The sequence below is a fragment of the Ambystoma mexicanum genome, chromosome 1p (assembly GCF_040938575.1).
Source record: "Ambystoma mexicanum isolate Mex_15411 chromosome 1p, UKY_AmexF1_1, whole genome shotgun sequence".
In the NCBI taxonomy this organism is placed as follows: domain Eukaryota; kingdom Metazoa; phylum Chordata; class Amphibia; order Caudata; family Ambystomatidae; genus Ambystoma; species Ambystoma mexicanum.
The window spans coordinates 795,032,022-795,059,503 of NC_090921.1; the positions used below are offsets into that span (position 1 = coordinate 795,032,022).

Genomic DNA, 27,482 nt, shown 5'->3' on the forward strand with positions numbered 1-27,482 from the left:
GAAATTAGAAAGGACATAGAGAGATGGGCAAGATCGGGTCTCTCCTGGATGGCACGCCTCAACCTTGTAAAAATGCTGATTCTCCCCAAGTTTTTATTCCTCTTTCAAATGCTTCCCGTACAGGTCCCCAAGACATTCTTTACAGAAACGAAACAAGTCCTCCTGAACTTTCTCTGGTCCAGTAAAAAACACAGGATCTCTGAGGTATTGACCATGCCAAAGGAAGACGGTGGGGTGGGATACCCAGACTTGAAAACATACTATAGGGCATACCAGTTGAGGGTGTTGATTGGCCATGGACAACAGGGTCCTCGCACCTGTCACAGTAGAGGAATGGCTCTGGGTCCCAAGAAAGAACATCCCCAGAAGGGTTCTGAACCACCCAGTCCTGAAAGTGCTGTGGTCCCTATGGAGGGAGGGGAGGCTAGTACCGTTGGCTCACAACCTGGCCCTCCCCACTGAGCTGTATCTGGGCCCCCCCCATTATAGACAAAATAGCAGAGCCATCCGCATTTCAAAAGTCGTTTGAAGCCGATCTAAGCAGGACCGGGCCACCTCTGGGTGGGGGGCTCATTTCTACCCCTGAGAGACTTAGAGGAAGCTTTGGGAATAGGCATCCTGTCCCCATTCCGGTACCTCCCAACTCAAGGGGGTCCTGACCGAACCATCGTGGGGGGATACCCTCAGGAGAGACCTAACTGACTTTGAGAAACTCCTCATTTCCACCCGGGGCTCCAAGGGGGTGATATCTCGCCTCTACAAACTCTTTCTGCTCTCCGCCCCAAGGGATCCACCACCAGCGCACACACAATGGGGGAGGGACCTAGGGGAGGAAATTGATGATCAAAGGTGGTCTGAAATGTGCAGCCGGGCCAATCGTTCCACGGCCTCGCTTCAATTCCGACACCAGGCCCTTAAGGTACTACATAGATGGCACTACCCCCGCAGAGGATTGCTAGAATGAGGCTGTGATACGACCCACATTGATCCATACTGATGAAATGCTCACCCCTTTAATCCCCTGGGGGCCCACTCTGATTCATCAGCACCTTCAGCCACTAATTTCCAAAATCTTTTGACGTCGTTCATTAGAACGGCCCTCTTCATGATGTTCCATTGATTGTTTAGAGTCTGTTCTTTTCCTTCAAAAGGAATTTTTAGTCTTTCTTGGAGCTTGGCATGGGACGCCCCACTTGTCTTCCCACATTTTACAGCTTCATTTAACAGAAATGTAGGAGCTCTACAATCTGCATCATTCCAAGGGGCGTCGCCTCGCCCTCCCAATCAGGGTTGCCTCTGGGTAGCTGGAGAAGTAGAACACATCTCTCTTAAGCCCTCCATCAGGGATTGAAATTCAATAAGAACGTTTTTCCCATATTTTCATCGCTCTGGATTCTTGCCACTCTAAACCAGATTTTGGGGCATTAATTATGTACACACAGAAGGCTTGTTCTACTTTACTAGTGGTCCAATGTGGTTGCATTAGTAGAGATCGGATGGTTAAATCTGTCATATGGAAGTTTACCATGAAGGTTAGGGGGAAATGTTCACTGTCCGAGCGTCTAACTATTGTAAAATCCATTATCCTCTGGAAAAGATAACAATCTACTAAGCAGTAATCTATAATGGATGAGCAGTCGTCCCGCTTAAAAGTACATCCGGGAGGTTTCTCGCCCTTACACCGGTCATTGAGCTCCACAAGGCTAAGATACACCATGAAGTAGTCTAGCTCAGCGCCCCGCCAATCTTGTCTGAGTTTGAATTTTCCTGGGGGAATTCTACAACTATCCTATTTTAAATGGCTGTGCTCATTTGTACTCCTTGGGTTCCCCAATGTAGCATTACAGTACCCCATAATTATTATACTAGGGTTCCTCCCATATTTAGTGATGTTCTCAGCCTATTCCTTTCGATGCTCACTGATGGGTTTGCCCTTTTTTGGAGTGAAATATACATTTGCTAATAGCTCTTCTTGATATGCTCTTTTTAAAACAACCTGCAGGATATCTTTGGTCCCGAGGCTTACTCGGACTGGCTTAAGATGAGGATAGCTTTTTTATTCATGTTAAAAGACCCCCACTGGGTCTTCCCCTGGCCCACTTCAGGACTTAGAGAAGCTATTCTAACCCTTGAAAATCATCTTGAAGGCATATACTATTACAGGTTCTCAAAAAGGTTAACCATTCTTCCTCATCTACCTTCCTTTTAATACCTGCCACGTTCCAAGATATCAATTTTATCTGGTAGCTTGAAGCTTCAGTTCACAGTACTAAAGGATTGATTTAAGTTGAAATGTAGACATTGTAGAAGTGGGTACAACTTCTAGGATCCAAGAGGACTTGGCCTAGAAGTACTAGCCCGCCTACCACCGACTGGGATCATTCCTATATAGCGCAAAAGTAAGAAGGACCTTACACCCTGTGCAAACCTAATGGAGATCGAGGTGGTTGAAGAGGTTTGCAATCGCTGCCAAGGAGCCCCTTACAAGGTAGGCACAACCCCAGTTGATCAAGACTTGATGGGCAAGATTTGCCTTACGTCATTGAGTGGGCTGTCGAGTTGCGGGTTCGATGGCGTTCACCAGCAGTTGCCTTCTGGTTCCTCCATAGACCTCAGACAGCAGTGGAAGCACCCTGGATCGGTCTCACAACGTAGCTGAGATCTTCACATATGACTGGACAGGTGCATGTCTTGCATTAAGCCTGGACATGGTCAGCCGACCCTCAGCAGCTTGGCGGTTGGACTTCAGGTTCCTGGCAGGCTTCTCTAAAGGTGAAGGTGAGCACAGCAGAGCACTGAGGATTCCAACGTAGATTGCAGCACCCAGGGTGGATAGAAGTTCTTGCAGCAGTGCAAACCTGGTACCGGGTATTGCAGTTGAATTGCAAAGATGCAAGCTCCTTAATGCTGGGAGTAGCGATGCAAGACAGTTGACTGGTTAGGTGAAGATATTTTGAGAATTATAATTATTTCATTTTTATGCTGCGCCACATGACCATAGGCCTCAGAGCGCACGATAAACAAACAAAAGCAGGGGTTCAGCAGTCAGGGTGTGGGGTTTGGTGCGAACAGGAAGTGGAAGAATTGTCAGTCTGCTGAGTTGAACAGGTGGGTTTTAATAGCTCTCTTAAATTCCACCAAGGATGTGGATGTTCTTAAAGAGAGAGGAAGGCCACTCTGCAACATCGGATGCAGCCGTTTATGGGACTTTGAAAGGTAAAGCATTGCTTCAGCTCTGCATAATATTATTTTCAGTTAGTCCACTCAAAGTATCAAAACTCACAACAAGTACATTTATATGTATAGTCTTTCTTCCCCTAAACACCTTATTGCTAAATATTAGGACATACATTACACATCCATGTGTATGTGGTTTGAAGCAATTGGGTTATATGTGAAAGTTGAGACTTCTTTTACATTTTCAAAATGTAAACCAAAATTGTATCTTCAAAGAAATATGTTGCACATTGGAATATTTTTGCATTAATTAATAACATCTCAATGCATTTAGAGTCAATTCACTATTCTCCTGGAGAAAAGTATTCAAAAGTAACTGTAAATAAAACTAGAGGATTGTGCTCATAGCCATTTTCATTTTAATTACATTATTTCAGATTTAGACAAATACTTTTTATCGACTCTGATCACCCTCAACTTTCACTTCTTGCTATCACAGAAACCTGGATCTCTCCTCATGACTCTGCTACACTAGCAGCTCTAAACCTTAACTCTGCTACCTTCTCCCACTATCATTTGTGAACATTAGAGTTAGTTCTAGAATGTGAGGGCTATGCTGGGATTTCGAACACGGGACATTTTGCTTTGGACATCTTGACACAGGACAAGACCCCCTTAGTTTTGGTTGAGGAAGGAAAATTGCTCCTAGAATAGGGACAGTGAGGCATTTTCAAACCCCTTTATTATTTTGAATAAGTTTGTAACCACAATCATGAGTTCTGTGTCCGTGTCTCATTCCTGGCTCCTCACATTACTCAACTTCAACGGCCCATACCCTGCCTGTGCCTCCTCTCACTTCGCTCTTTCTCCCTACTCGCCCAGCTCCACTGTTTACACTACACTTACTTGCTAAAGGGGAGCACCGTCTGCACTCTCCCCATCCTCCCTACCTGACTCCAACACTGCCTCCAGTGACGCTTAATAATGTAAATTTGTATTTATAATTACTACTCCCCTTTAGTTTGACGCATGTGCCCCTTTTGGTTAATGTAACCGTTTGTAAATCACCGGTTTTCCTGCATACTATTTGTTTTTGGTTTGCCCCTGGTGTAGGACCTAGGATTTTTACACCATCATAAACTGGCTATGTACTTGTTCTCATCCTTATACTATTGTAGAGGCACCCTGTCTGGGAATGCTTCTGTCATCTGTGAATGTGTTATTGGAAGTCATCTCTGTTCAAAATTGACATCTTTGGTCTTCAAATAAATGCAAATACTTGAATGTGGTAGTTTGTGTAGACAAAAACTGTCCCCCGATGAATGTTCGTAGTCCTCATCAGGCCACCAGACCATGCATACATACCCATGTTGGATATAATAAATAAATATATATAATACATGGCAGGCTGCAATATCTGTATAAAAGCCTGGAAATAATGTTCTTATACAGGTTAATTGTGATTTCACAACTAGCCTGTAATAAGAAAATGACATAACTGCTCTGTAATCAGTTATTTCGCTTCTCTACCAGACCTGGTAGACTTGTCCCAACATTTACTGATGAAAGAAAAATCATGCATTGCTTATGCAAATGCATTGCCTCTCTACTGTAAATAATGGAGTCATTTCTGCTCCACTGAGAATTGCTGCTCAAGCTCTGGGGAGATGCCTAGCACAAACTTGCTGGTTTATGAGCTTTCACTAGGCACCCTGAATACACGTTACATTTTAATTCAAGGACTCCATGTACTATATTTACTTCGGTGTAAAACACAATTATTTTGACCAATATGCTCTAAGGATTTGTATAAAACCCACTTCAAGAATTCCTGCTAGGGCTTTCTGCCACTGAGAACTTTATTAGCACGTTAAAAGCAAAGTAGGCGTAGTGAAACCTGGATATGCTACGTGTGTCTCGTTGCTATAGCCACACAGATCAGGACGTATTGGATAAGACACCCACACAATCGATACCTAAAGGAAGGAAGAGGACACATCTGTTCCAATTTGCACCCATCACTGACCACCAGTTTTTAAGTTTACACTTGTAACGTTTTAAAGGTTGATTTTTAAAAGACACTACTGGTCTAACTCACCCTTTGAGGAGTACCAATGATTACCACACCCCTGCATACTTTCTCTAGATCAGGTCATCCCTTACTCCAAATTCAAGCCCTAAATTGCTTTAAGAGTCAAAGTTTGTATTCATTAGAAGATTACTTGGACATCTGTTAAAGTAGTTGTATCTAAGTGAAATTTACCATGCCCTCACAATGCCTGATGCAACACAATTCTTTCAACAAAGTTCCTAGTTCCTCTGCTTTTCTTTTCTTTTCCGAACTTCGACCATTGTTTGGAACTGTTGACTCTAAGGCTCTAGGTCCATTTTTATATCAGAGCTGGTCTTACTGAGTATTAGGTATCTAGTCTAGTGTCTACTGTGTTGTTCTAAACCTTATTACTTACCTGTATTTTACTGGTTTTAAATCAGTTGCTTTTCTATCTTCTCACTGGCTTTACCACATACAGTTATTATGTATCACTGACAACTCTGCTAAACCATTGCTTAACTGTCTTAAGGGTAAAGTTTTAGGGTTCCTCATGGAACCCACAAGAGTGAATGTATAAATGTATTTTTAGTAATTGTGTGACAATACTTACCTAGAGGTTTCATTGCTTAGTATGTATTTTAAAGGCCTAATGAATCGTTTTTCTGTACTTTTCTCTCTAACTGGACTTAATAGAGTGTTTTGTGTGTGTCCCATTGTTGCCCTAGACAACTCGCATCCCTCCTGAGTCTAAGCTTTTCCGGTCTGCCACCTCACTTGATTTGGTTTTGAAAGACTTCAGAGTATTTCCTATTCACCATAAAAGGTCTCATTCATGCCTAATCACAGATTCTCTCCAATTAAATTGTTTCCACCCCTCTTTGTGCATGCTGTCTTCGATAAGAATGCATCTGTTTAAATGTGGGGTTCTCCCCTTCTCTCCACAGACTGTCTACGACCAGTACTTCATCACCCTATATAACATTGTGTACACCTCCTTGCCGGTCCTTGCTATGGGAGTCTTTGATCAGGTACGTATCCCTTATACCTGGAAATGCGTAGGAAGCGCCACAACAATGCCTCATTTCTGTCCTGCTCAAAGTGTTTTCACAATTTCATATTGTCACTGAATGCTACGGCCATATTGATATCACATCTCCAACTCGGTAATGATACAAGCACTTCTTTTCTTCCTTTAGTGTTTTTTGTTTGTTAAGGTACATTTTAAGATGTGGTACCAGATACATATCGTTGATTTTGTCTAGCTCTCTCTTGGCTAATTACCTAGAGTTCTGTGTGTCAAATCAATTACTTACTACTTTGTGCTGCTTTCTATTATAGTTGTTCCCTAGGTTAGTATTAGGAGTGAGTATGGAATTGAGAAAACAGTTGTCACTGTAGGTAGATCATAATACTAGGATTTTATTGACCTGTGTTTCAGTTTTAGTGTGGTGACATCCATTGTTGGTTGCTTTTGACCTAGGCTTTTGATTTTATATACATTTTGAAATTGTCAAAGTCCATCACATGTGAGTAACCGATTTCCAATAGGGTCAAACGCCCAATGATCTGATGCAATTCTTTGTAACAAATGCAACACATATTGAACATTATTATAACATAACTTTTGGTGGGTATGTATCAGGCAACAGGAGGCATGTGCTCTGAGACCTGTTTGATTGGCACATCAAAGCAGGTTATTAAATATACTGGTTTACAGCTACTGAATTTAGTGTAGAATTCTACAGTGTTTGCGACATGGTGGTATGCTATGTGTGAATCGAAGGTAATGCTTCTTGGTGGCAGAGCATGATCTATTGTTTTCCAGACCAGTATTGTATAGCATGACCTATGTTATATCCTACTGGTGTGTAATGTGTGCTACTTTCTTTGGTTTCTTAGGATGTTCCAGAGCAACGCAGTCTGGAATACCCCAAACTGTATGAGCCGGGACAGCTGAACCTGCTCTTCAACAAACGCGAGTTCTTCATCTGCATTGCCCAGGGCATCTACACCTCTGTCTTCATGTTCTTCATCCCCTATGGGGTGTTTGCTGAAGCTACGAGGGATGATGGCATTCAGCTGGCAGACTATCAGTCCTTCGCTGTCACAGTGGCAACCTCACTTGTGATTGTTGTCAGCGTGCAGGTATAACATTATACACTACTTCCCCGGATTACTACATAAAATTACAAAAGGCTTTGTTGTTATTCTCTAAAACAAATGCTTTTACATCCGGTTTTCTGTGTTCACATATTTGTCTCCAGCTTCAATTTCTAGGATCTTAATAACACGCTCACAGAGGGATTTTGTTACTGAGCGTCTGTGACTTAACAGGGATATGTTTGTTCACAACATTGTTGACTGCCTTCACCACACTTAAATCATGCTGCCGTCACTCGCCTATTCAGTCATGCCTGTCTTTAATCGCTGAATAATTGTTAAGATGGATTTTCAGAACCCTCCCAGAGAGAGGGTTCTGAGAAGCCATCCTATCACCAGGAGTAAATATTTCAAGTTGAAAGCTAAGAGCCATAAAAAGTCACTTGCCACCTCAATTCTACTCATGCACACAACACACCATTTCCTACTCGCCAAGAATCAATTATCAGAAGCCAGTGGATAGTGGCGAGTGTAAATTACAGTGAACAGCACAAAGAACAATTCAAATAGAGCAATAAGGCTTAGACTTCAGGAATTGTGTGGGTGGTGTAATAGTGCAATGAGACACACACAGTACTCAAATACATAAAATTAGACAGCAAGTATAAAAATACACTACTTATAAGGCCTAAACACGCAAGCAATGAAAATAACAGGTAAGCATTGCTAACTCACTACTACTAAACACATATATACATTCACAATGGGTGTTCTCTTTAATTTCTGAGACGGTTCAAAAATGATTCAGTTATGAAACATAGAAAACCATTTAATTCGCTCTTTCCCTTCCATCATCAATTTCCCCCATCACCCCACACTTTGTCGCTATAATCTTCTCTCCGCTAATCCTCAAGCTTTTCTCTCCTCCCTTCACTCTTCTCTTCCTCCTATCTCCTCCTTTACTCTTTTCCCCTGATGATGCTGCAAACTTGTCCCTCCTATCTACTCTACTTACCCTTCCCTCTCCTTCATCCCCTCTCGACCTTCTGACCCCAGTCTTGTCTCACTCCTGCGCTCTCTGCTGAATGGCGATGGAAGCTGTCCCAGTCACCCTCTGATCTCTATCCTATTTTCCCTCCACTCTTCTTGCAATCAGTCCTTGCTCTCAGCTAAATAAGATATTCCTCTGAGCTCACTTGCTCTCTTATCACCTTACCGTCTTTCAGTTTCTGCAAACTATCTTGTTCTCCTGATCCCTATTGTCCTTCTTCCTCTGAATTTGCCAACTATTTTACCTCTAAGGTTGTTTCTCTTCGCACCTCCTTCCAACCTGTTACACTCAGTCCTTCCTCTTCCCTGCTGAGTTCCCCACTCTTCCTCGTTTTCTTCTTTTTCATCTTTCTGATCTGGACATTACTGCCCCCCTAGCTCAGGCCCATCCTTTTGGCCTCCCCATCAGGCCCACTGCACTCATCCTACAAATCTACCCCTATTTTACTCCCTTATCTTACTTGTATCATTAATTGTTCCCTCACCAACTCGTTTTCCGTCTTTATTTAAACATGCTACTACTAGTTTGAAAGCCTGTGTACACGGGCCAAAGTGCATGAGGAGAGAAACGTGCAGTGTTAATATGTTATGTGGTATAATTCCTAAAGCAGCAGCTCTCTCTAGTGGTGACAACAGGTGAAGCGGGCAGGCTGTACTGCGCATGACTGCATCGGACAAACCTACATCTGGCCTCTTATTATATTGTATGATTATTCCTATGCCGAAAAGACCTCCCTCAACTCTTCTCTCACTGCCCATTTCTCTTCTTCCTTTTCTCTCTAAGCTCTCAGAGCATTATGTTTATTCTCGGGTCACTTACTACTGTAATACTTATTTGCTTCTCCAACCACTTCAGTCTGGATTTTGTCCCTCTCACTCCACTAAGACTGCTGCCCTACATGTCTCCAACGCTCTTCTCACTGCCCGTCACTCTAAGCTCTCCTTATTCTACTTGAGCTCTCTGCTGTGTTTGATACTGTTGACTTCTGGGTTCTTCTTTCCACCCTCACTTATCTTGGGTTTTCTGGCTCGACCCTCAAATGCTCTCAATCCCATATCTCCAATGGTTCTTATTCTGTCACCTGGTCTGATAACAGTTCTTCCCCCAGTCCTCTTCTCTGTGGGGTTTTTCAAAGGTTCTGCTCTAGGTCCTCTTCTCTCTCCATACTATTCTTCTCTCATCACAGCTTACAATCTCTCATTCCACCTTTACGCTGATGGTACTCTCGCTCCTAGATTGCTTCTTCCCTCATTTCTATGTCAAGTATTCCTTTTGATTCTCAAATTATTTTCCCTTTCCACATTGTCTTTAAATGTATCCATGGTCTCGCCACTCTTTCTTCACTTATCACTATATTCTCCTTCCCGTGTGTTGTGTTCCCAGAATCTGTTTCTACTCTTTTCCTAAACCCCCTGTGCCTCCTTAAGTTTCTGTTCCTTAGATTTACTTGCTTCTAAGCACTGGAACTCTATTGCTCTCACCATTCGTCCCCATCTCTATGCATTAGCGAACCTTAAAACCCATCACCTATCTGCTCTCTCCAACATCTGATTCTTTTTTTTCTACTGCCTGCTGATTACTTCCAAATGTATTACAAACTTGATTGTACTGTTTTTTGTTAAAATTGTTCAGCGCTATGTGCCGTTAAACAAGTAATTCAGAAACAGTTGAAATATAAGGGAAGTATTGAAAAAGCAATGGAAACTCTATTACCCTGCCTTATAAACGCCCGTAACACTTAAAAAGTCATTCCTTTCTAAGGTGAGTAGGCATAGTGCCGTTAAGACCCCAAGAAGAAACCTTTGTATGGTGTCCAATGTCTTTAGAAGACGAGAAACAAGCTGAGTCAAACTTACAACGGGTAGTAAAATGTTAGAGATGAAATAACAAAGGGAAGCACCAAAGGTTATGGGGGAGTCCTTTGCCAGAACTCCACCGATCATAACCAGAACAGGGAAAGGTTTAGGGTCAGGACTTTATGGTGGGGTTGGGGAAACAGCTACTCAGGCTTGTTCCCCTTACTTAGATTTATCAAGAAACCACGCATAGGGACCCTACATTTGTAGGGCCCACTTTGATTGTTGGCTACGTTGCAGGGGGTCCAGGGGTTACAGGTGCACTGGTCCTTTTTCGACATCGAGATTTGGTCTGGCTAAGCAGTGATTCTGTGCTCCGATATATTATATGTGGCATTTATAACACACCTGTACACAAGTGTTTCTAGGCGCGACAAGACAAGGAGGGGGAAACAAGGGAGGACAAAATAACGATCTTACTAGGCCTTGTGTCATTTAGATCGTACAAGTGCAGGAAAGAGGGGAGGTGAAGGGGGAAGTGCAGTTAACTCACAAGTGCAGCCAGCGGGTGGCTCATAAGTGCAGAGAGAACGGACTGTAGGGTTGCAGATACAGACTCTTAAGTGCTGAGGAGCCTGGAGGCAGTGTAAGGGCAACTTGATATGCAGGAGCCTGGGCCCAAGTTCAGAGTGTGACCAGGTGACCAGTGCAGGGATGACACGGTTCCTGACGCTCTTCAGCTGGACAACTCATGCACCCCGAGATACAGATCACCACGAGTCCCATGACGGCAGGAGACTGCTCCTGGGAGGCCCACTTTGAGATGTAGCAGAAGCTACAGCAGGGTTGTTATTAGGTTACAAGCTGGTGACCTGCAGTTCCAAGGCCTAATTCAGACTGATAAATAGCAGAGTCCCTAGACAGGGCAGCCCACAGGATATTTCCGATCGTCATGCAGGGGTCTGGACTGGTTGATTCCAGCAGCTTAGGGTTGAAGGACTGGTCAGGGTCTTCAGGAGATGCTGGAAGTCTTAAACGGTTATTAACGGGTCATCAGCAGGCTGCAGCTCTTTTTAGTAGTTTTGGCTCCAACAGCGATCTGAAAAATGGCTGTCAGTCGTCTTTTCATCCTTAATTCAACACACAGTACTCAGATCTGCACCATTCAAAGTGGCAAGCGATGTGCATCATGGACAGCCTCTTGCCCTACATCTGCTCAGCAATATACCTACCCCTCACCACAGCGTGGATTGGGACCAGACAGTCCCAGCCCTCACATCCGGCCAGATGTTCATACTGCCTCTTTGCCCAGTACAGGGATTTTCAGATATGGCATTTCCAGACCTGAGAGCAAGAAGGCCGAAGGAGAAGATGGCCAAAAGACGGTGAAAAACGTGAGGCATAGCCATTTTAGTATATGGTACTAAAAAAGGAATTATGTGGTAAAATGCATAAATGCCTGTGTTAAAAACGAAAAAGCATGGTAGAAAATTATCTCCTGCCACCAGCCCATATAGGGATATGAAGTACACCCGCCGCATTTCACTGGAAGGTGATGTGTGCAGACTAAAACAAAAAGGAATCTCACGAAGGGAGACCAGATCCCCCTTCACTGATGGCCTTAGGGACTGACTAGTGCCCCAAAACAGATGAGCTAAGCAAAGAAATTAAAGCAAAAATGCTTTACTTACCTTAAAAAGTCAGGACAGGAATCAAACAATAGCAAAACATTAAGGGGTTCCAAAAATCAAATCTTTCCTAACAGTTATGTTAGGCTTGCAAACACTCAATTCAGTTTTGTTACGGAGCTGTGATAAGGGCTGCCTTTGGTACTCCTATCTGTCACAATATTGCTAGGCCATGTTTTTGGGCAACAATGGCAGATTCACCAGAGGTTCAGTTACGCAATACATGCATAACTAGTCTGTTAGAGAGGGGTTTGAGACCAACCTGTAGTGTATGTGTAAGGCTTCCAACAAGTTGGTCTCTAAATGGTGGTGTAGCTTAGCACTGTGGCTATATTGTTAGGAGATGAAACGGTGATTCAAAGGCAGCCAGTCACTTATTAACACACCAAAGGAAAGTCTACACAGTATATTTACTTAAAAATATGCTCTTAAGTCAAACATCAAGAAATATCTTTTCGAGGGGATTGGGTCCTCCGACGTATTCCATATCTATGACATGTAATCACCACAGCTGTGCTGCTTCGGAAACTTTTTCGGCGTCTGCGTCGATGACGTCGATGCGCCGTCGTCGAGGACCTCCTCCGACGTCCGACGTCATCCGATGTGATAAGTAGGACGCACGACGCCCATAGCCTCAGTTCCGTTTTTTCCGCAAACGTGTTGCTTCGTGTTTCTCGGTTCTAAACCTCGACTCTTTGGAGTTCTGTTCTTTCTGGTTCTTCGAACCTGTTTGTTTGTGAATTTCCTTCGGCGATGTCTTCCACTTCGTCTTCAACCCCGCGTCCGGGCTTTAAGAAGTGCGGGGAGTGTGGGTCCAAGATGTCGGTGACTGACTCGCACGACGCCTGCCTCTGGTGCCTCGGGGAGGCCCACGACACGGATGACTGTATCGACTGCCAGTCGCTCACGTCCAAAGCCTTACGCGAACGTAAGAAGAAGTTGTCGGTAGGTCGGGTGTCCAAGCCCCGGAAGTCGAAGTCGGCGGGGCTTTCGACGGATGATTCGAGGGGTGACTCTCCGCGTCATCGTCGGAAGTCTCGTCGGTCTTCTTCTAGGAGTGGGTCTCGCCACTCCTCAGCCTCTTCGAGGCATTCTCGGAAGCGCCGTCACCGGTCGCCTTCCAGGTCCTCTTCCGAGGATTCTGCACGGCACGTTGGTTACCCCACCAGCCGTGCGACGCCGGAGGAATGGGCTTCCTTCGGGAAGAAAATGTTGGCGATTCTTGAGTCGCAGGGTACTCGGCCGTCCGCGCCCCCGAGTGGGGTCGGCCGTGTGAGGTCGAGAGACGCCGCTCGCAAGAGTGGTCGGCACGAGTCACGGGAGCGGTCCCGTTCGGACAAGGAGGCTCGTTCTCGCCGTACCCGTTCCAGGTCACGGTCCTCGACGCGTTCGAGACCGTGTGCTCCTGTGAAGTCTTCGAGGAAGACATCGACGTCTGAGGCGTCGACAGGCTTTCTCGAGGCTCCGGCTTCGAGGACGTCGTCGAAGCCGTCGACGATCAGGTCGTCTAGGGACACGCTCGGGGCTCCGGCTTCGAGGGCTGTGTCGACGCCGCCGATACTGGAGGCGCTGCATCTGATGTCGACGCCGATTTCCTCGACGTCGACCCTCTCGGCGCCGTTGCCGGTTTTCTCGGCGTCGGCGCCGATTCGCTCGACGCCATCGGCGCCTTTCGTGTCAGAGGTGCCCCGTGTCACGGGTGTACCCCCTAGGATGGCTCTGGTTAAGAGCAAGCACTCTCGGGTGCCTTTTCGCCACCTGGAATATATTTCGGAGGCGGATGAGGATTCTGATGGCCTGGTTCCTAGTCAGGTGCCAGATGAAATTGTCTCGGGCCATAGTCAGTTTGACGATTTGAGGCAGTCACTGCATGATGCCAGTGGACTGGACACCTCTCCGGAGGTGGAATTTTGTAGGCCTGAGCCTGGCTCCCATGCCGATTCCTCGTACCGGCGCCTTATGGCTAGGGTGTCTGAGTATCTGGGATGGTCTGCTCCCCCAGGGGAGTTTGTGCAGGATGATCTGACGGACATCCTTGATGTTGGTCCCCCAACTGACCCGGTACTGCCGTTCCATATGGCTTTACAGAGAAGGGTGGCGGCGGCTTGGACTGCTCCGGAGAGTCTCGCGGCGGTGGGCAGATCCTTGTCGCGTAAATACCGTCCAGCCAGTAGCGATCCCTGCTACTTGACCAGGCACCCCACTCCGGAAAGTTTGGTGGTGCAGGCGGCCACGGCCCCGGCAAAGCAGGCGTCGTACCCTACCATCCCTCCTGATAGGGACGACAAACGTTTTGATGGCTGGGCGAAGAAAGTGTTTTCTTCTGGTGGTATGGCGCTTCAGGCGGCCAACTCCATTACTGCCTTGTCACGTTTCACGCACACTCTGTGGAACTGTGTTGCGTTAGCGGCTGAACATATTCCCGAAGGGGATGAACGGGATGGTTTCCTTGCTATGGTCCAGGATGGTAAGGATGCCATGTGTGAGTCCGTTCAGTCGGGTCTGGACTTGGCTGAATGCGTCAGTAGGTCCATGGCGGCGAGCACCGTGATACGCAGGTTTGCGTGGTTGCGGAAGTCGGGGTTTGCTCCTGATGTGCAGTCCCGGCTCCTCAACATGCCCTTTGATGGTGAACACCTTTTTGGCAGCAAGGCTGACGAGAGCCTTGAGAGGTTGCAGACCTCAAAAGCTGCAGCGAAGTCGTTGGGCGCTGCAGTTCGCCAACCTCCGCCTTTTCGTCCTAGGGGACAGCAGTGGAGGGGTGGTTCCTTTCGCTATTACTCATCCTTCAGTAAAGCGAGAGGAGCTGGCAGTCAAAGAGGCCAACGCAGGGGTACCAGAGGTGGACGACAGGGTACCCGTGGTGCCAAGGCCGCTCGGGCAGTTGCCTCTTTGCCCTCAGGTAACGCCGCAGCCGCTCCCACTCAGTCGTGAGGCCATGTCCCATGGTTCGCCGGTTGGGGGAAGGCTGGCGCAGCATCTTGTAGAGTGGCAAGCCATTACTTCAGATGTGTGGGTTCTGGAGATCATAACCCACGGCTACTGTCTTCCTTTTCGGCACAGGCCTCGCGACAATCCACCGGGGAACCTCTCTTTGCAGAGTCCGGATCCGCTCCTTGCGCAGGAAATTCAAGCCCTGCTGGAGAAAGGCGCCATAGAACTGGTGCCTGTAGCGGAGAGGAACAAGGGATGGTATTCCCCTTATTTTTTGGTTTCGAAGAAAGATGGGGGATTGAGACCCATCATGGACTTGCGCGGTTTGAACAAACTCCTCAGGAAGGACAAGTTCAAGATGGTTACTCTCTCTCAAGTCCTCCAGGCCCTTCAGCTTCAGGACTGGTTGGTGTCACTCGACCTCAAGGATGCTTACTTCCATGTGCCGATCCATCCCAAGCACAAGAAGTACCTGAGGTTCGCGGTTGGCGACTCGCACTTTCAGTTTCGGGTCCTGCCGTTCGGATTGACCTCCGCCCCGAGGGTTTTCACCAAGCTCATGGTGGTGGTGGCAGCGCATCTCAGGCAAGGGGGGATTCACGTCTACCCCTACCTGGACGATTGTTTGTTCAGGGGGAGCTCTCCCGAGCAAGTCCTGGATCATCTATCGATCACCTGTCGCTCCCTTCACAGGCTGGGCTTCTCCCTCAATTTAAAGAAGTCCCATTTGACGCCAACACAGCGGCTCCAGTACATCGGAGCAGTGCTCGACACTTCCCTGGGGCAGTGTTTTCCTCCCCAGGTGAGGGCTCTTCACATTCAGCAGATGGTGCACAAGTTTCAGCATGCCCAGACTCTCCCAGCGTTCGAGTTCTTGAGGTTGCTCGGCCTCATGGCATCCTGCATTCTTCTGGTGCCAGAGGCTCGCCTGCGGATGAGATCTTTGCAGTGGGCACTCAAGACGCAATGGTCGCAGTCCTCCGGCAGGATGTCGGACTCGATTCAGGTGCCGTCCTCGGTCGCCCGGGACCTTCAGTGGTGGGCCGTCGAAGGCAACTTGATGAAGGAGGCTCCATTTTGGCTTCCCTGGCCGGAGGTGACGATCGTGACGGATGCATCCCTCACGGGATGGGGAGCTCATGCCAACGGGCTGACAGTCAGCGGTCGTTGGTCTCCGTCGGAGTCCAGACTCCATATCAATCTGTTGGAGCTGAGGGCCGTCAGGCTAGCCCTGAAGGCTTTTCTGCCGTCTGTGCGAGGGAAGAATGTCCTGATCCTGACGGACAACACAGTGGCCATGCACTACCTCAACAAAAAGGGGGGGGCAGGGTCACTTCCTCTGTGCAGAGAGGCGATGCAGCTCGAGTTCTGGGCCATCCTGCAGGAAGTTTCGATCTCGGCAGTTCATCTGGCCGGAGCCGAAAACGTGACGGCGGACGCTCTGAGCAGGCAGAGCGCGATCTCTCACGAGTGGGAGTTGGCTCAGGAGATTCTCCTGGAGATCTTCGCCCTTTGGGGGACCCCTCAAGTGGATCTCTTCGCCTCCAGTGTCAACCGGAAGTGCGAAAGGTTTTGCTCGCGGGAATTTCCTCCAGAAGGAGCCTTAGGAGACGCGTTCGTGGTGGAGTGGTCATTCCCGCTGCTGTACGCGTTTCCTCCAGTCCCCGTCATCCCGCAAGTGCTGCGGAGGTTACGGAAGTTCGGTTCCCGGATGATCCTCATTGCCCCGGCGTGGGCTCGGAGGACGTGGTACCCGGACCTTCTCGACTTATCCATCTGCCCTCCACGTCGTCTTCCCTACCGAGACGATCTGCTCTCACGGGAGGGGGGTCAGGTTCTCCATCCAGAGGTCAGATCCCTCAACCTTCACGCTTGGCTTCTGAAAGGTTGAGGTATAAGGATTGGGACCTCCCTGAGGACGTGATGGAGGTGTTGCTTTCGGCCCGAAGGCCGGCAACAAAGTCTCTGTACCGTTGCCGTTGGCGTAAGTTCTGCGACTGGTGCAGAGTTCAGAATGTGGATCCTTTTGCATGTGACATCCCCATGGTTCTGTCCTTTTTACTTTCTTTGGCCCACAGGGGCTTGCAAGTGGGTACCGTTAAGGGTTACCTGGCGGCGCTGTCCATCTTTAAGCGCTCGTCTGAAGAGTGTTCTTACTTTAAAATCCCTTTGATTTCACAGTTCCTGAAAGGGCTCACTAATGTGTTCCCTCCGTCACCTTTCCTGGTGCCCGGTTGGGATTTAAACCTGGTTCTTAAGTTTCTTATGGGTGCTCCGTTTGAGCCTTTACATTCTTGCCCTTTGAGGCTGTTAACTCTGAAAACTGTGTTTTTAGTTGCGGTTACTTCCGCTCGCAGAGTGAGTGAGTTACAGGCACTTTCAGTTAAGCCTCCCTTCACTGTATTTCACAAGGACAGGGTTGTCCTTAGAGTTCGTCCTTCTTTTCTTCCGAAGGTAGTGACGGAATTTCATTTGGCCCAGAAGGTTGTTCTTCCGGCATTCTATCCTCCTCCGCATCCTGGTAAGGAAGAGGAGAGGCTCCATAGGCTTGATCCTAGGAGACCTTTAAGCTTTTATGTTTCACGCATGTCCCGGGTCAGAGTGGATGATCAACTCTTTATTGGTTACGCTGGAAAGCGTTTGGGGCAAGCTGTGACGAAACAGACTTTGTCTCGCTGGATTATTTTGGCCATCTCGGAGTGCTACCGTTTGGCGGGTAAGGACCCACCGGCTGGCTTGCGGGCCCATTCTACCAGGGGTATGGCTGCGTCTACTGCCCTGCAGAGGGGTGTTCCTATTCGCAACATCTGTGATGCAGCCACCTGGGCTTCAGTACATACATTTGTACGTCACTATTCCCTTGATTCCATCCGAGCACAGGATCTGGCCTTTGGCAAGGCGGTCCTTTGCTCTGCTATTTGATTGGCTATTCTACATTTTGATTCTAAATTCTTTCCCTCCTCCTTGCTTTGGTACTGCTTTGGGAGTCTGTCATACATATGGAATACATCGGAGGACCCAATCCCCTCGAAGAACAAGTTACTTTCTTACCTGGAACGTTCTTTCGATGGGATGGTCCGACGACGTATTCCATATCGCCCCCGCCCGGCCTTCCCCGCTGCAGAATTTCTTTTGCGATTGCAGCTTACGTTCCGCAAGGCTTTGTGTCTGACTGGCAGTTGACTTATGTCACACGTTCTGGGGGAAAAAACTACAACTGAGGCTATGGGCGTCGTGCGTCCTACTTATCACATCGGATGACGTCGGACGTCGGAGGAGGTCCTCGACGACGGCGCATCGACGTCATCGACGCAGGACGCAGACGCCGAAAAAGTTTCCGAAGCAGCACAGCTGTGGTGATTACATGTCATAGATATGGAATACTTCGTCGGACCATCCCATCGAAAGAACGTTACCAGGTAAGAAAGTAACTTGTTCTTTGGTCGTTTTCATCCGCCTAGACAGCTTGTTGACAGTGGTAACGTATTGAAACCATTTTGGTTGCTATTTACGAGACATGGTGGTCAAAATGGCTGGCCATGTTATTTACGACCTGCTTTTGTGCTTCACTTAACCGGTGGCTGGCTTTGCAAGGAAATGGCCATGTATATTCATTATTCTTTGCGGTCTCTGGTGTGCTCTTCACTTGATAGGGGATACCACCCACTGAGCTTCCGTCACGTGAACAATTCCAAGTCCTACCTTTCCATAGCCATGCTCTTGGACCTCTGTGGAGTCCTCATCTATCTCGCTTTGTCTGGTAGCAATTCAGGCGAGCCCTAACCTGTGTCCCACAATAAGAATATCATCAAGAAGAGGTGCCTCCGAACTACCCCCGACTCGCTCGGTCCTTTCCTTGCATGTTCTTGTACTCCTTGCACTAATGTTCTATCCTTTCTTTCCTTTTCTTCTACTCTCTCCCTTCTCCTCTTCCCACTGTTCTTTTCTCTCCCTTTCTCTTCCTCTCACTGTCCTTCCGAGAATGTTGTATCTATTCCTACTCTCCTTCAATTGCTCTACTACTCTCCCCTCTGCTCTACTAGTCTTCCCTCTCCACACACTATACTAGTCTCTGCCCATCCTACTTCCACAGTAACACTTCTTTCACGCTCTTGTTCACCTTCCTTTCACTCAACCTTACTTCCCCTACACTCCATCTAATCTCACTCACTCATATCCAAGTACCACTTTCTTTCGCCAACCAATACCTCACCTTGCACATGCTCTTCACAGTCGTACCAGCTGCACTCTTCTTCCTCCTCTTGGACTCTTCGGTCACTTCCTCCTTTGTCCTCACCGGAACAATCCATACTGCCTTACACGATGTGCCTCTTTTTCTACTCCCACTGTGCCTGTGGATGCTCGGAATCCAGATTGATGGTCGTGGAGGCCTCCAACAAGTTCAGTGTGAGAGTTAATTTGGGGCAAGGTCAGCTTCTCAAGTAGCTTCCCCATTTGTCTCCTCCAACCCTCAGCTGGTTCCGTGGCCCAACCAATGGCTCCTTTTTCCTCAGGAGATGGGTAAAAGGCATAAAAAAGCAAATAATGGGCTTTAAGACTAGCTCCTTTTTCATACACATTTCTAGCAGCGTTTGGTAATGCAGGATCGCTATCGGTATAGTACATTTTTCAGTTCATGTTTGGATCAGGTGGAGCGTCTGGATTGCCGGTTTGATATGTATGAAATTCCTATTCTGTTTTGCGTATCAATGGTTTTCTCTCTGGCGAACCGCTGGTTTGGGTTTCCAATGCTAGGAATCCTGGTATTTGTGGTCGTATAGAAAAAAAAAACTGGCCATCATTGTGCACAATTGGTATAAAGCAGGAACAAGTGGTACTTTGGTAATTTACCCATGCGCCGCCTGAAGGGCCAGGAATCGGTGCCCACCCAACTCCCCATACCCTGCCCCTGGAATAGGATTGGCGCTGGCTAGTACCCTGGTGAGCCTTGTGCCCCGGACTGAGAGGGTTCACCATCCCCTTTTGACAGGGTCAGATCACTGGCCTTGTCACATAATCCATTTCGATAGGGTTGCTGATGAAGATTGAAACCCCGAATTGCCGGACCAAGCTGTCAAACCTTTCACTTGAAGAATCAATTGCAACTGGGATCTGCAACTCCAGAATCGACAGTGAGACCAGTTCTCTACAATGGCCACAAATTAACGGGGGGGGGGTCATTGTTTATCTAGATTGGAGTTAGTAGTGCTGGGTTGCTTACTGTTTTGATGCCCCACATTTGCCCATTTATTTCAATGGCTGAGAAGTACAACCCTCAAGCTAACTGGGCCTGGTTTTGGTAGTGTCACACCACTTACCTGGAGACCGGGGTCCTCTGCTCCGACTCGCTCTCCTCCCTCTTGGCGGATCTACCCGCGCTTCCGCTTGCGGGGATCCGCCATGGGGAGAGCTTCTGGGCTTCCCGTCGGGAGTCCTCTGCGCATGCGCGGGAGACCACAGTCTCCATTCCGCGCATGCGCAGTTGATTGGGCTCTCTCCTCAGCAAGGGCTCGCGTTCCGAGCCTCGCTTTGGATGTGCCGGCACCCAGTAACGAGGCGGCTTGCGTTTCAAGCCTCTCTTGGGTGCCGGCCATCCTATAAAGCGAGCCTCGATCAGGAGCAAGTCGCGTCTCAACGCGGTTTGTCCTGATCGTGGTCACGCTCGTTACGCTACTTACCTGTTCTGGCTCTGCTCAGTCTCCAGCTTCAGCCTGCATCCTTCCCTGGGTTCTTGCCCCTGCAGCCTTTCTGGTCCTTCTCCCTTTGGGGTCTTGGGGATCCTGTTGGGCTTCTGAGTTCTCCCTGGGGATCTGTTTAGTTTTCCCTGGGTTCCCCTTCTCAGTCCTTCCAGTCCTGTTCCTGGTTTGGTTTCCCAGTCCTGTTCCTGGTTTGGTTTCCCAGTCCTGTTCCTGGTTTGGTTTCCCAGTTCAGTTCCTGGGTTGGGTTCCCAGTCCTTTTCTGGGGGTCAGGTTCCCACACTCTGCCTGAGTCATCGCCTGTTTCCTTTGAAGCATTGAGTCTCCCAGCTGCTTTCAGTCGGATCTACCATCTGCCTGCGATCCCTGTTCCTCCAGTGTTTGCGGAAGTTCGACTCTACCACCAACTACGGACTTCGCAGTCTTTGGACTTATTACATCTGCCTCTCCTGTCAGTGCTTGCACTGTCCTGACGCCACGCAAATCAGGAGAGTGCGTCCCGTGGCGTTGGGAGTAGGTCAATCTTTCACCCTGTTTAAACCTAGGGTGGCAGAGAGGCCGGTTCCTAGCGTCATACGCTCATCGTCAGTCTGGCTGCCACGTCAAGATCTTCTTCCAAGTCTTCAGGTACGCTTCACTCACGAGATACCCAGCTTAACAGGTAGTAGAACCTGAGTCTGGACATTGCGAGGAAGGCATGGTGGCGACAGTAGACACAAGCAAAAGATGCAAGCTTTGAAAATCTTTATTTTGTAGTTTACTGGGGTTGGTGACATGCCTAACTAGCCCCAACTCTAAAATGGGAGTAATCCGGACCATAAAATAAACAACAAACTAGTCCAAGTCAGTCTAGTCAAAATAAAAAGGCCTATACTAAGAAAACCTAACCTTGCCCTCAAATGACAAATGTGTAAATGGAATACAAAAAGGAAAAAATAGTGTCTTAAAAGAAATGTCAGAATGGCTTGGGTAACGACTCCCTTCCCCATTTTCAGAAGCACAGGGTCTTGAGAGTTCCTTAAAAAGGATAGGTGGATGGCACAGCTCTGTCAGCCTTACACACTTTGGCTTGCTGGTACAATTCAACAGCTCAGGCTTGGGCTTCAAGCTTTTGACAGTCTAATCAATTCTTTAGGCAACGTCTACCTTACAACAAATACAAAGTTCTTCTCTTGGCTTTCACTCTATCACAGTTCAGCACAGGCTTCCCTCCGCAGGGCTCAAGCCTGTCTTTCTCTTTTACTGTCGAAGACTTTCGAAACTGCAAAGATTTCACATAGACCTCTGCATGACCACTTCATCCTCCTTTTTAAACAATTTGACAATCAACAATCTTCACAACACTAATGCTCTTTGGTACTTGTAGTTTAATTCTCTTTCCTTGTGCCCTCTTGGCATCTTCAGACTTCACATTCAACACCAATACTTCTTGGTCCTTGTAGTTTTACTTTTGCCCTCTTGGCATCTTTCAAAGTTCATACGCAACACCAATACTTCTTGATGGTTTATAGTGCAAATGTCAAACACAAATGTCGAAAAAAAAAATGTTGCATGTTTTTTTTTTTTAATGGGGGGGTTCTCCCCCTCTAGCCCCCGTTTATTTTTTATAGCTAAACCCAAAAAAACATACAAATAAAAAAAAACACATTCGATTTGTTTTTCGACTTTTTTTTTGTTGACATTTTTGTTTTCGACTTTTTGCAATCGACATAACTGCACACCCTTCTTGATACTTGTAGTTTTACTTTTGCCCTCTTGGCATCTTTCAAAATTCACATCCTCTTTACTTTTGCCCTCTTAGCAGTTGTCAAAGTTCATATAGATTGCTTTTCACTTAATCAGCTCTCATTTGGGATTGTGCTTACTGTCTTGCCTTCGTTTCCGACTTTCAGAACATTTCAGAGACTTTCGAATGCGCGATTCCGCTTCGCAGGACCACTCTACTACTTGTATATTTTTCACAGCTATCAATCATTGTTCTCTTCATTACGTGTTTTATCGGAACATGCGCAACCTTCATCTCGTTTTACATGTCTTTTCTTGTTCTCAACACAAACCAGACTTTTGTTTGCCTTTGATAACTCACCTGCCATGTGGATTAGGCTTCTATCTTCAATGCTTTTCTTGTAGCAGTCAAGGCTGTTACCAATGCCTCCGCTGCACCTCCCCAACTCTGTCGTTCACCCTGGAGAGTAGCGGGCCGCCTGGAAGCACTTTAAAGGTTTCTCTTTTCCGCTCACTCGTTTTCGGTCGTGGAACGCTTACGACTTCCCGAAAGGATCGAATTCTCGCCTCGCTCCCTCTCGTTCGCCGCTGCAGCCGAACAGCACCTTTGACTTCCAACTTTCATAGCCTGGTTCGCATCAGCCCCGAAATAGCTGTTCCTTCTTGAACCCAGCCTCACTCAGAGTGTGCCTGAGCGCACTGCCTTTTATCCTGGCAGGGAGTGTTAACAAGTAGCAGGTGTATGTAATTCGTATTACGTGCCTGACTCTGCCTGATCTCATTAGAGGGACAGAGCCATTGCAAGTCAGTAGAGGTAATCCTCTTGACCTCATTCCTCATCTTCCTCTGCTCAGTAGTGTTGTCAATGTGAAGTGGGAGGAATTAAGGGAGCTGTAGTTTCCCATAAAATAAGCAGCAATAGGGGTTAGATGGGTTAAGGAAAAAGAGGGATACCATGTGTCTCCATCAGGTGCTTCACCCCACTCCCCTAGGGCTCCCTACCCAGGTGATCCTCCCTCACTTGTCCACCCCCAGAGTCGTGATCCAAAAGTGATTCCCTTTCCCTGGCCATCTGAGCACTGGGATCCCCGGGGACTAGGCTGTGAAACACCCTCTGGTTTTTCACAACATCGTCTGTGGGCTGCCCAAGGATGCCTAGGATAGGTATCTGCCCCTTCCCAAAACTGGATGCAAATTAATTCCTCTCATTAAAGTACTACAATAACTTTGAGCTCCTTTGCTTCCTATGGGTGAACTTTGAAATACTTCCCGAAATCCCCCTAAGTAACTGACATCTGGCTACTTAGCTTGAAAATAGGTGAACTCTGTTCCTATGACAGGGCTTATTCTTCAGCTTAGTGTTTGAGTGATAATCTTGCCATATATCATAGGGCCTAGGTTATTTTATTTCTCATCTTTTACTCCCACTTTAGGCTACTGTTGCAGGGATTATGTGTATTTCCGAGGCTTGTGGGTCTGCTTAGAATCGCATGCTTTGCATACGCCACCATCTAGTGGTACGTGCATGACTTGTTTTTGAAAGTTGAAAAGGGATGTCGACTGGGTGTGCCTGTAATACCCAGTGTGATGTTTGTAGTACCCATGGTCCTTTTTTTTTTTTTTTTAAATTTGTTTTTTATTGACAATATACATATAGGGATGGGCGGGACAGCCGACCCAACCAGCAAAACAATCAAAATGAACCAGATCGTCAATGATATTTTCTCTTTTTTTACAATAACTCCCTTCCCCATTTCCCTCCTCCCACAAACTCCCCCCCCAATAGATCAACATGCCAAGTTTCGAGGTGTTGCAAACTTATTGAAACTTAGTTGAGAACACTTGCATACCACATGATTGTTAGAGGTACCACTTGAGACAGTGGGGTCCAACCAAAAGACAGTTGAACAGGAAACATCTCGGGTCCTTGGGGGGTGTAAGAACATGTACCATATCAAAGCAGCTCAGTATTCATTCTACAACCGCATAGAAATACAATCATCATGGAGAAGAACTGCAGTCCATTCCTGTAGAAAATCAGTCATAGTATCGTTTGTTATTGCAGTAAGTTTTTCGTATACAAAAATCGACCTAAGTTTACAGAGCCATTCCTCCTTGGAGGGGGTTAGGGCGCTCTTCCATTTTTGGGCTAGCGCCAGCCTCCCTGCTCGTAGCATGGCCCAATGACCTTGGGATAAACATTTGATTCTGTCTCCGGCATAGGAGTGCCCAGTAGAATTTCCAACGGGTGTACGGAAGGGCCAAACCCCTCGATATCTTTAATCCAGCTGAGTAGTTCCGACCAGTAAATCTGTATGACCGGACAACCCCACCACATGTGAAACCAGGTTCCTCGTTGGTGACAGCCCCTAGGGCAAAAGGGGGACACTTCTCTAAACATCTTGGACAGCAGGGCCGGGGGGCGGTGCCACGAATGGAGGATTTTAAAGCTATGTTCCATGGCAGCGGTATACAGAGAGCCCGTAAAGATACTTTTAAAGACAGCCCTCCACGTGTGATCATCCAATGGCATGCCCAGCCTTTCCTCCTATATTTTTTTGAAGGGTTGTCTACCTTCTAGGTCCGCTGTTATCAAAACACTATAAAACTTAGATAAAGAACCCTTTCGAGTTGTACTTTTAGCCAGGATAGTTTCAAAAGGAGTGAGGGAGCGTCTAAGCTGGTCAGCCCAGCGAGGGTGGGTCAAAATCCCCTTCAAACGTAAATATTCAAAGACTGTTGGTGGTCTATCTGTCAGTGCCTCGATCAGGTTGTCATACTCTATGAAGCCCTCTTCTCGTGAGAGCTGAGAGAGACCCTCTCCAGACCCATGTCTGACCAGGCCTGAGTGTCTCGGAAACCCCTAGAGCCCAGATCAATGGGGGGGCCCCCAGAGCGAGGACAAAGGGGAAGGCCATGAAGACAGTTGTTTATTAGCTTTATTATCGTCCCGCATATGCTCCAACATCACCCGGAGTTGGGCTGCTTTATAATAGAGCCGGAAGTCGGGGAGACCAAAACCACCATAAAGCTTTGGGAGGGTCAGGGTGGAGTTTTTAACTCTCGGCCGCTTACCAATTCCAAATGAATTGGAGGGCACGGGACTGAAGCACTTCAAAAAAGGTCTCGGGTATCACGACTGGAAGCGCTGCGAAGAGGTAGAGGAGGCGGGGCAAAATATTCATCTTCGCCGTGACCATGCGCCCAAGCCAGGAAAGCGTGAGGTGTGCCCACCGTCTGAGGTCGCTGCTAACCTGAGCAAGGATCCCAGGGAAGTTGCACTGGTATAGTTGGGATAGATCTCTGGGGATGGTGGTGCCCAGGTACCTAGTGGATTTCTGTTCAGTTCTAACCCCCAGAATGTCGGCGTCACTTCCGATGTCTCGATCCCCCGGACCCATGGGCATGATGCTTGATTTGGACGTGTTTATTTTCAGTACAGAAAAGGAACCGAAGTAGTGTACAAGATCAAATAACCGGGGCAGGGAGTCTTGAATATTTGTTAGGTAGCCCAGAATGTCGTCCGCAAATAAGGATAGCTTAAAGTCACAATCACCACACCGTATTCCCGTGATTTCTGGGTCGTTCCTAACCGCAATGGCCAGGGGCTCCATTGCCAAAGCGTACAATAGGGGCGACAGGGGGCATCCCTGCCGGGTACCTCTAGAAAGGGAAAAAGGCTCTGAAGTGCCTCCGTTGACCAGCACTCTCGCCGAGGGACCATTGTATAGAGCTGCGACCCACCCACAAAAATTGTCTCCCAGACCCATCTTTCGGAGAACCCTGCCCATGTAAGGCCACTCGACACGGTCGAAGGCTTTTTCTGAGTCTAGCGAGAGAAGGTACCCCTCCCCTCCCTGTCTAGATGCCTCATGCATAAGGTCGAGAGTTTTTCTTATATTATCTGATCCCTGGCGACCGGGGATGAAGCCCAATTGGTCTCCCTGTACTAGGGTAGGGAGGAGCTTTGCTAGTCTATTCGCTAGGAGCTTAGCCAATAGTTTAACATCGGTGTTAAGGAGGGATTTGGGGCGGTATGGTTGGCAATAGGAGGGATCCTTGCCCTCTTTAGGCAGGACTACGATTAAAGCAGACATCATCGTGGGTGGGAGGGTGCCTTGATCCAGTGCAGCATTGTTCATCTTAGCCATGGATGGGGCAAGCGTGGATCTGTAGGTTTTATAAAACTTAACTGTAAAGCCATCGTCCCCCGGGGCAGTGCCGCTCTTTAATGAGGATATGGTGTCTATTACTTCTTCCGGGGAAATGGGGTGTTCGAGAGAATCAGCCTTGTCAGGAAGAAGACCCGGGATGGGAAGGGAGTCTAGGAAACTGTCGACATAATTCCCATCCCCCGTATATTCCGAGCAATACAATTTTTCATAATATAGCCTGATTGTTCTGCAATCTTGCTATCCCTCACGGTCGAGTCCCCTTCCGGGGTGCGTAATGAATTCACCCTCCTACTGTTCCTAAGTTCTCGAAGTCTCCAGGCCAATATCCTATCTGCCTTTTCCCTCTTTTCCATATACTTCTGTTTCAGAAATGAGAGCTTCCTTTCCGTTCGTCCCACCTGGAGGTCCGCCAACTTAGATCGCAACCCCTGCAGTTCCTCCCATTGCCCGGGAAACATCTGTGTTTTCAACTTCCCCCCCGGTTGGATAGCCTCTATCTTTTCCTTTAACAATTTCTCCTCACGGTCCCTCTCCCTTTTTCTCCCAGACCCTATACCAATAAGGGTGCCTCTAATCGTTGCCTTAAATGCCTCCCATACTCCCATAGCACCAACCTCCCCGTTGTCATTAAGGGTGAAATATTCTTCTATGGCTGCTAGGAGGGATTGGTGTATCTCCTTGTCTTGCAGGAGGAGGTTGTTACACCTCCACCGGGTTCCGGTCGCCGGGGTAGGGGGGAAGGCCAATCCTAATCTTTACCATATCGTGATCCGTCCAGGAGACGATCTCCACACCCGAGTCCGAGACCTCTTCCTGCAGCGAGGAATCAACCAGGATGTAATCTATACGAGAGAAAGCAGCATGTGGCTTTGAATAGTATGTGTACTCGGGGTTCTAACCCCGCTCGGGTATACACGTGTCACATAGACCCAGTTCCCCATTTACTTCCTGGAAGGCCAACGCCAATTTCTTGTGGAGACGGATGTTGGGGCAGGGTTTATCAGACTTTCTGTCCCTCTCGGGGCAAAGCACCATGTTAAAATCCCCACCCACCATTAGGGTGCCCTCAGAAAATGACATGATTATC

The 27,482-nt window shown here is 47.6% G+C and overlaps 1 protein-coding gene across 3 annotated transcripts in view; it reads left to right on the top strand.

Moving 5' to 3' along the window:
* The window catches only part of ATP8B2 (ATPase phospholipid transporting 8B2), a 2,597,648-nt gene that overhangs the window by 2,479,251 nt on the left and 90,915 nt on the right, over positions 1–27,482 (top strand). For all 3 annotated transcript variants that reach the window (XM_069651926.1, XM_069651943.1, XM_069651936.1), the window contains 2 exons: positions 6,175–6,258; positions 7,130–7,375. In XM_069651926.1, the coding sequence (XP_069508027.1) occupies positions 6,175–6,258; positions 7,130–7,375 (330 nt within the window). The remainder of the gene's footprint in view (positions 1–6,174; positions 6,259–7,129; positions 7,376–27,482) is intronic.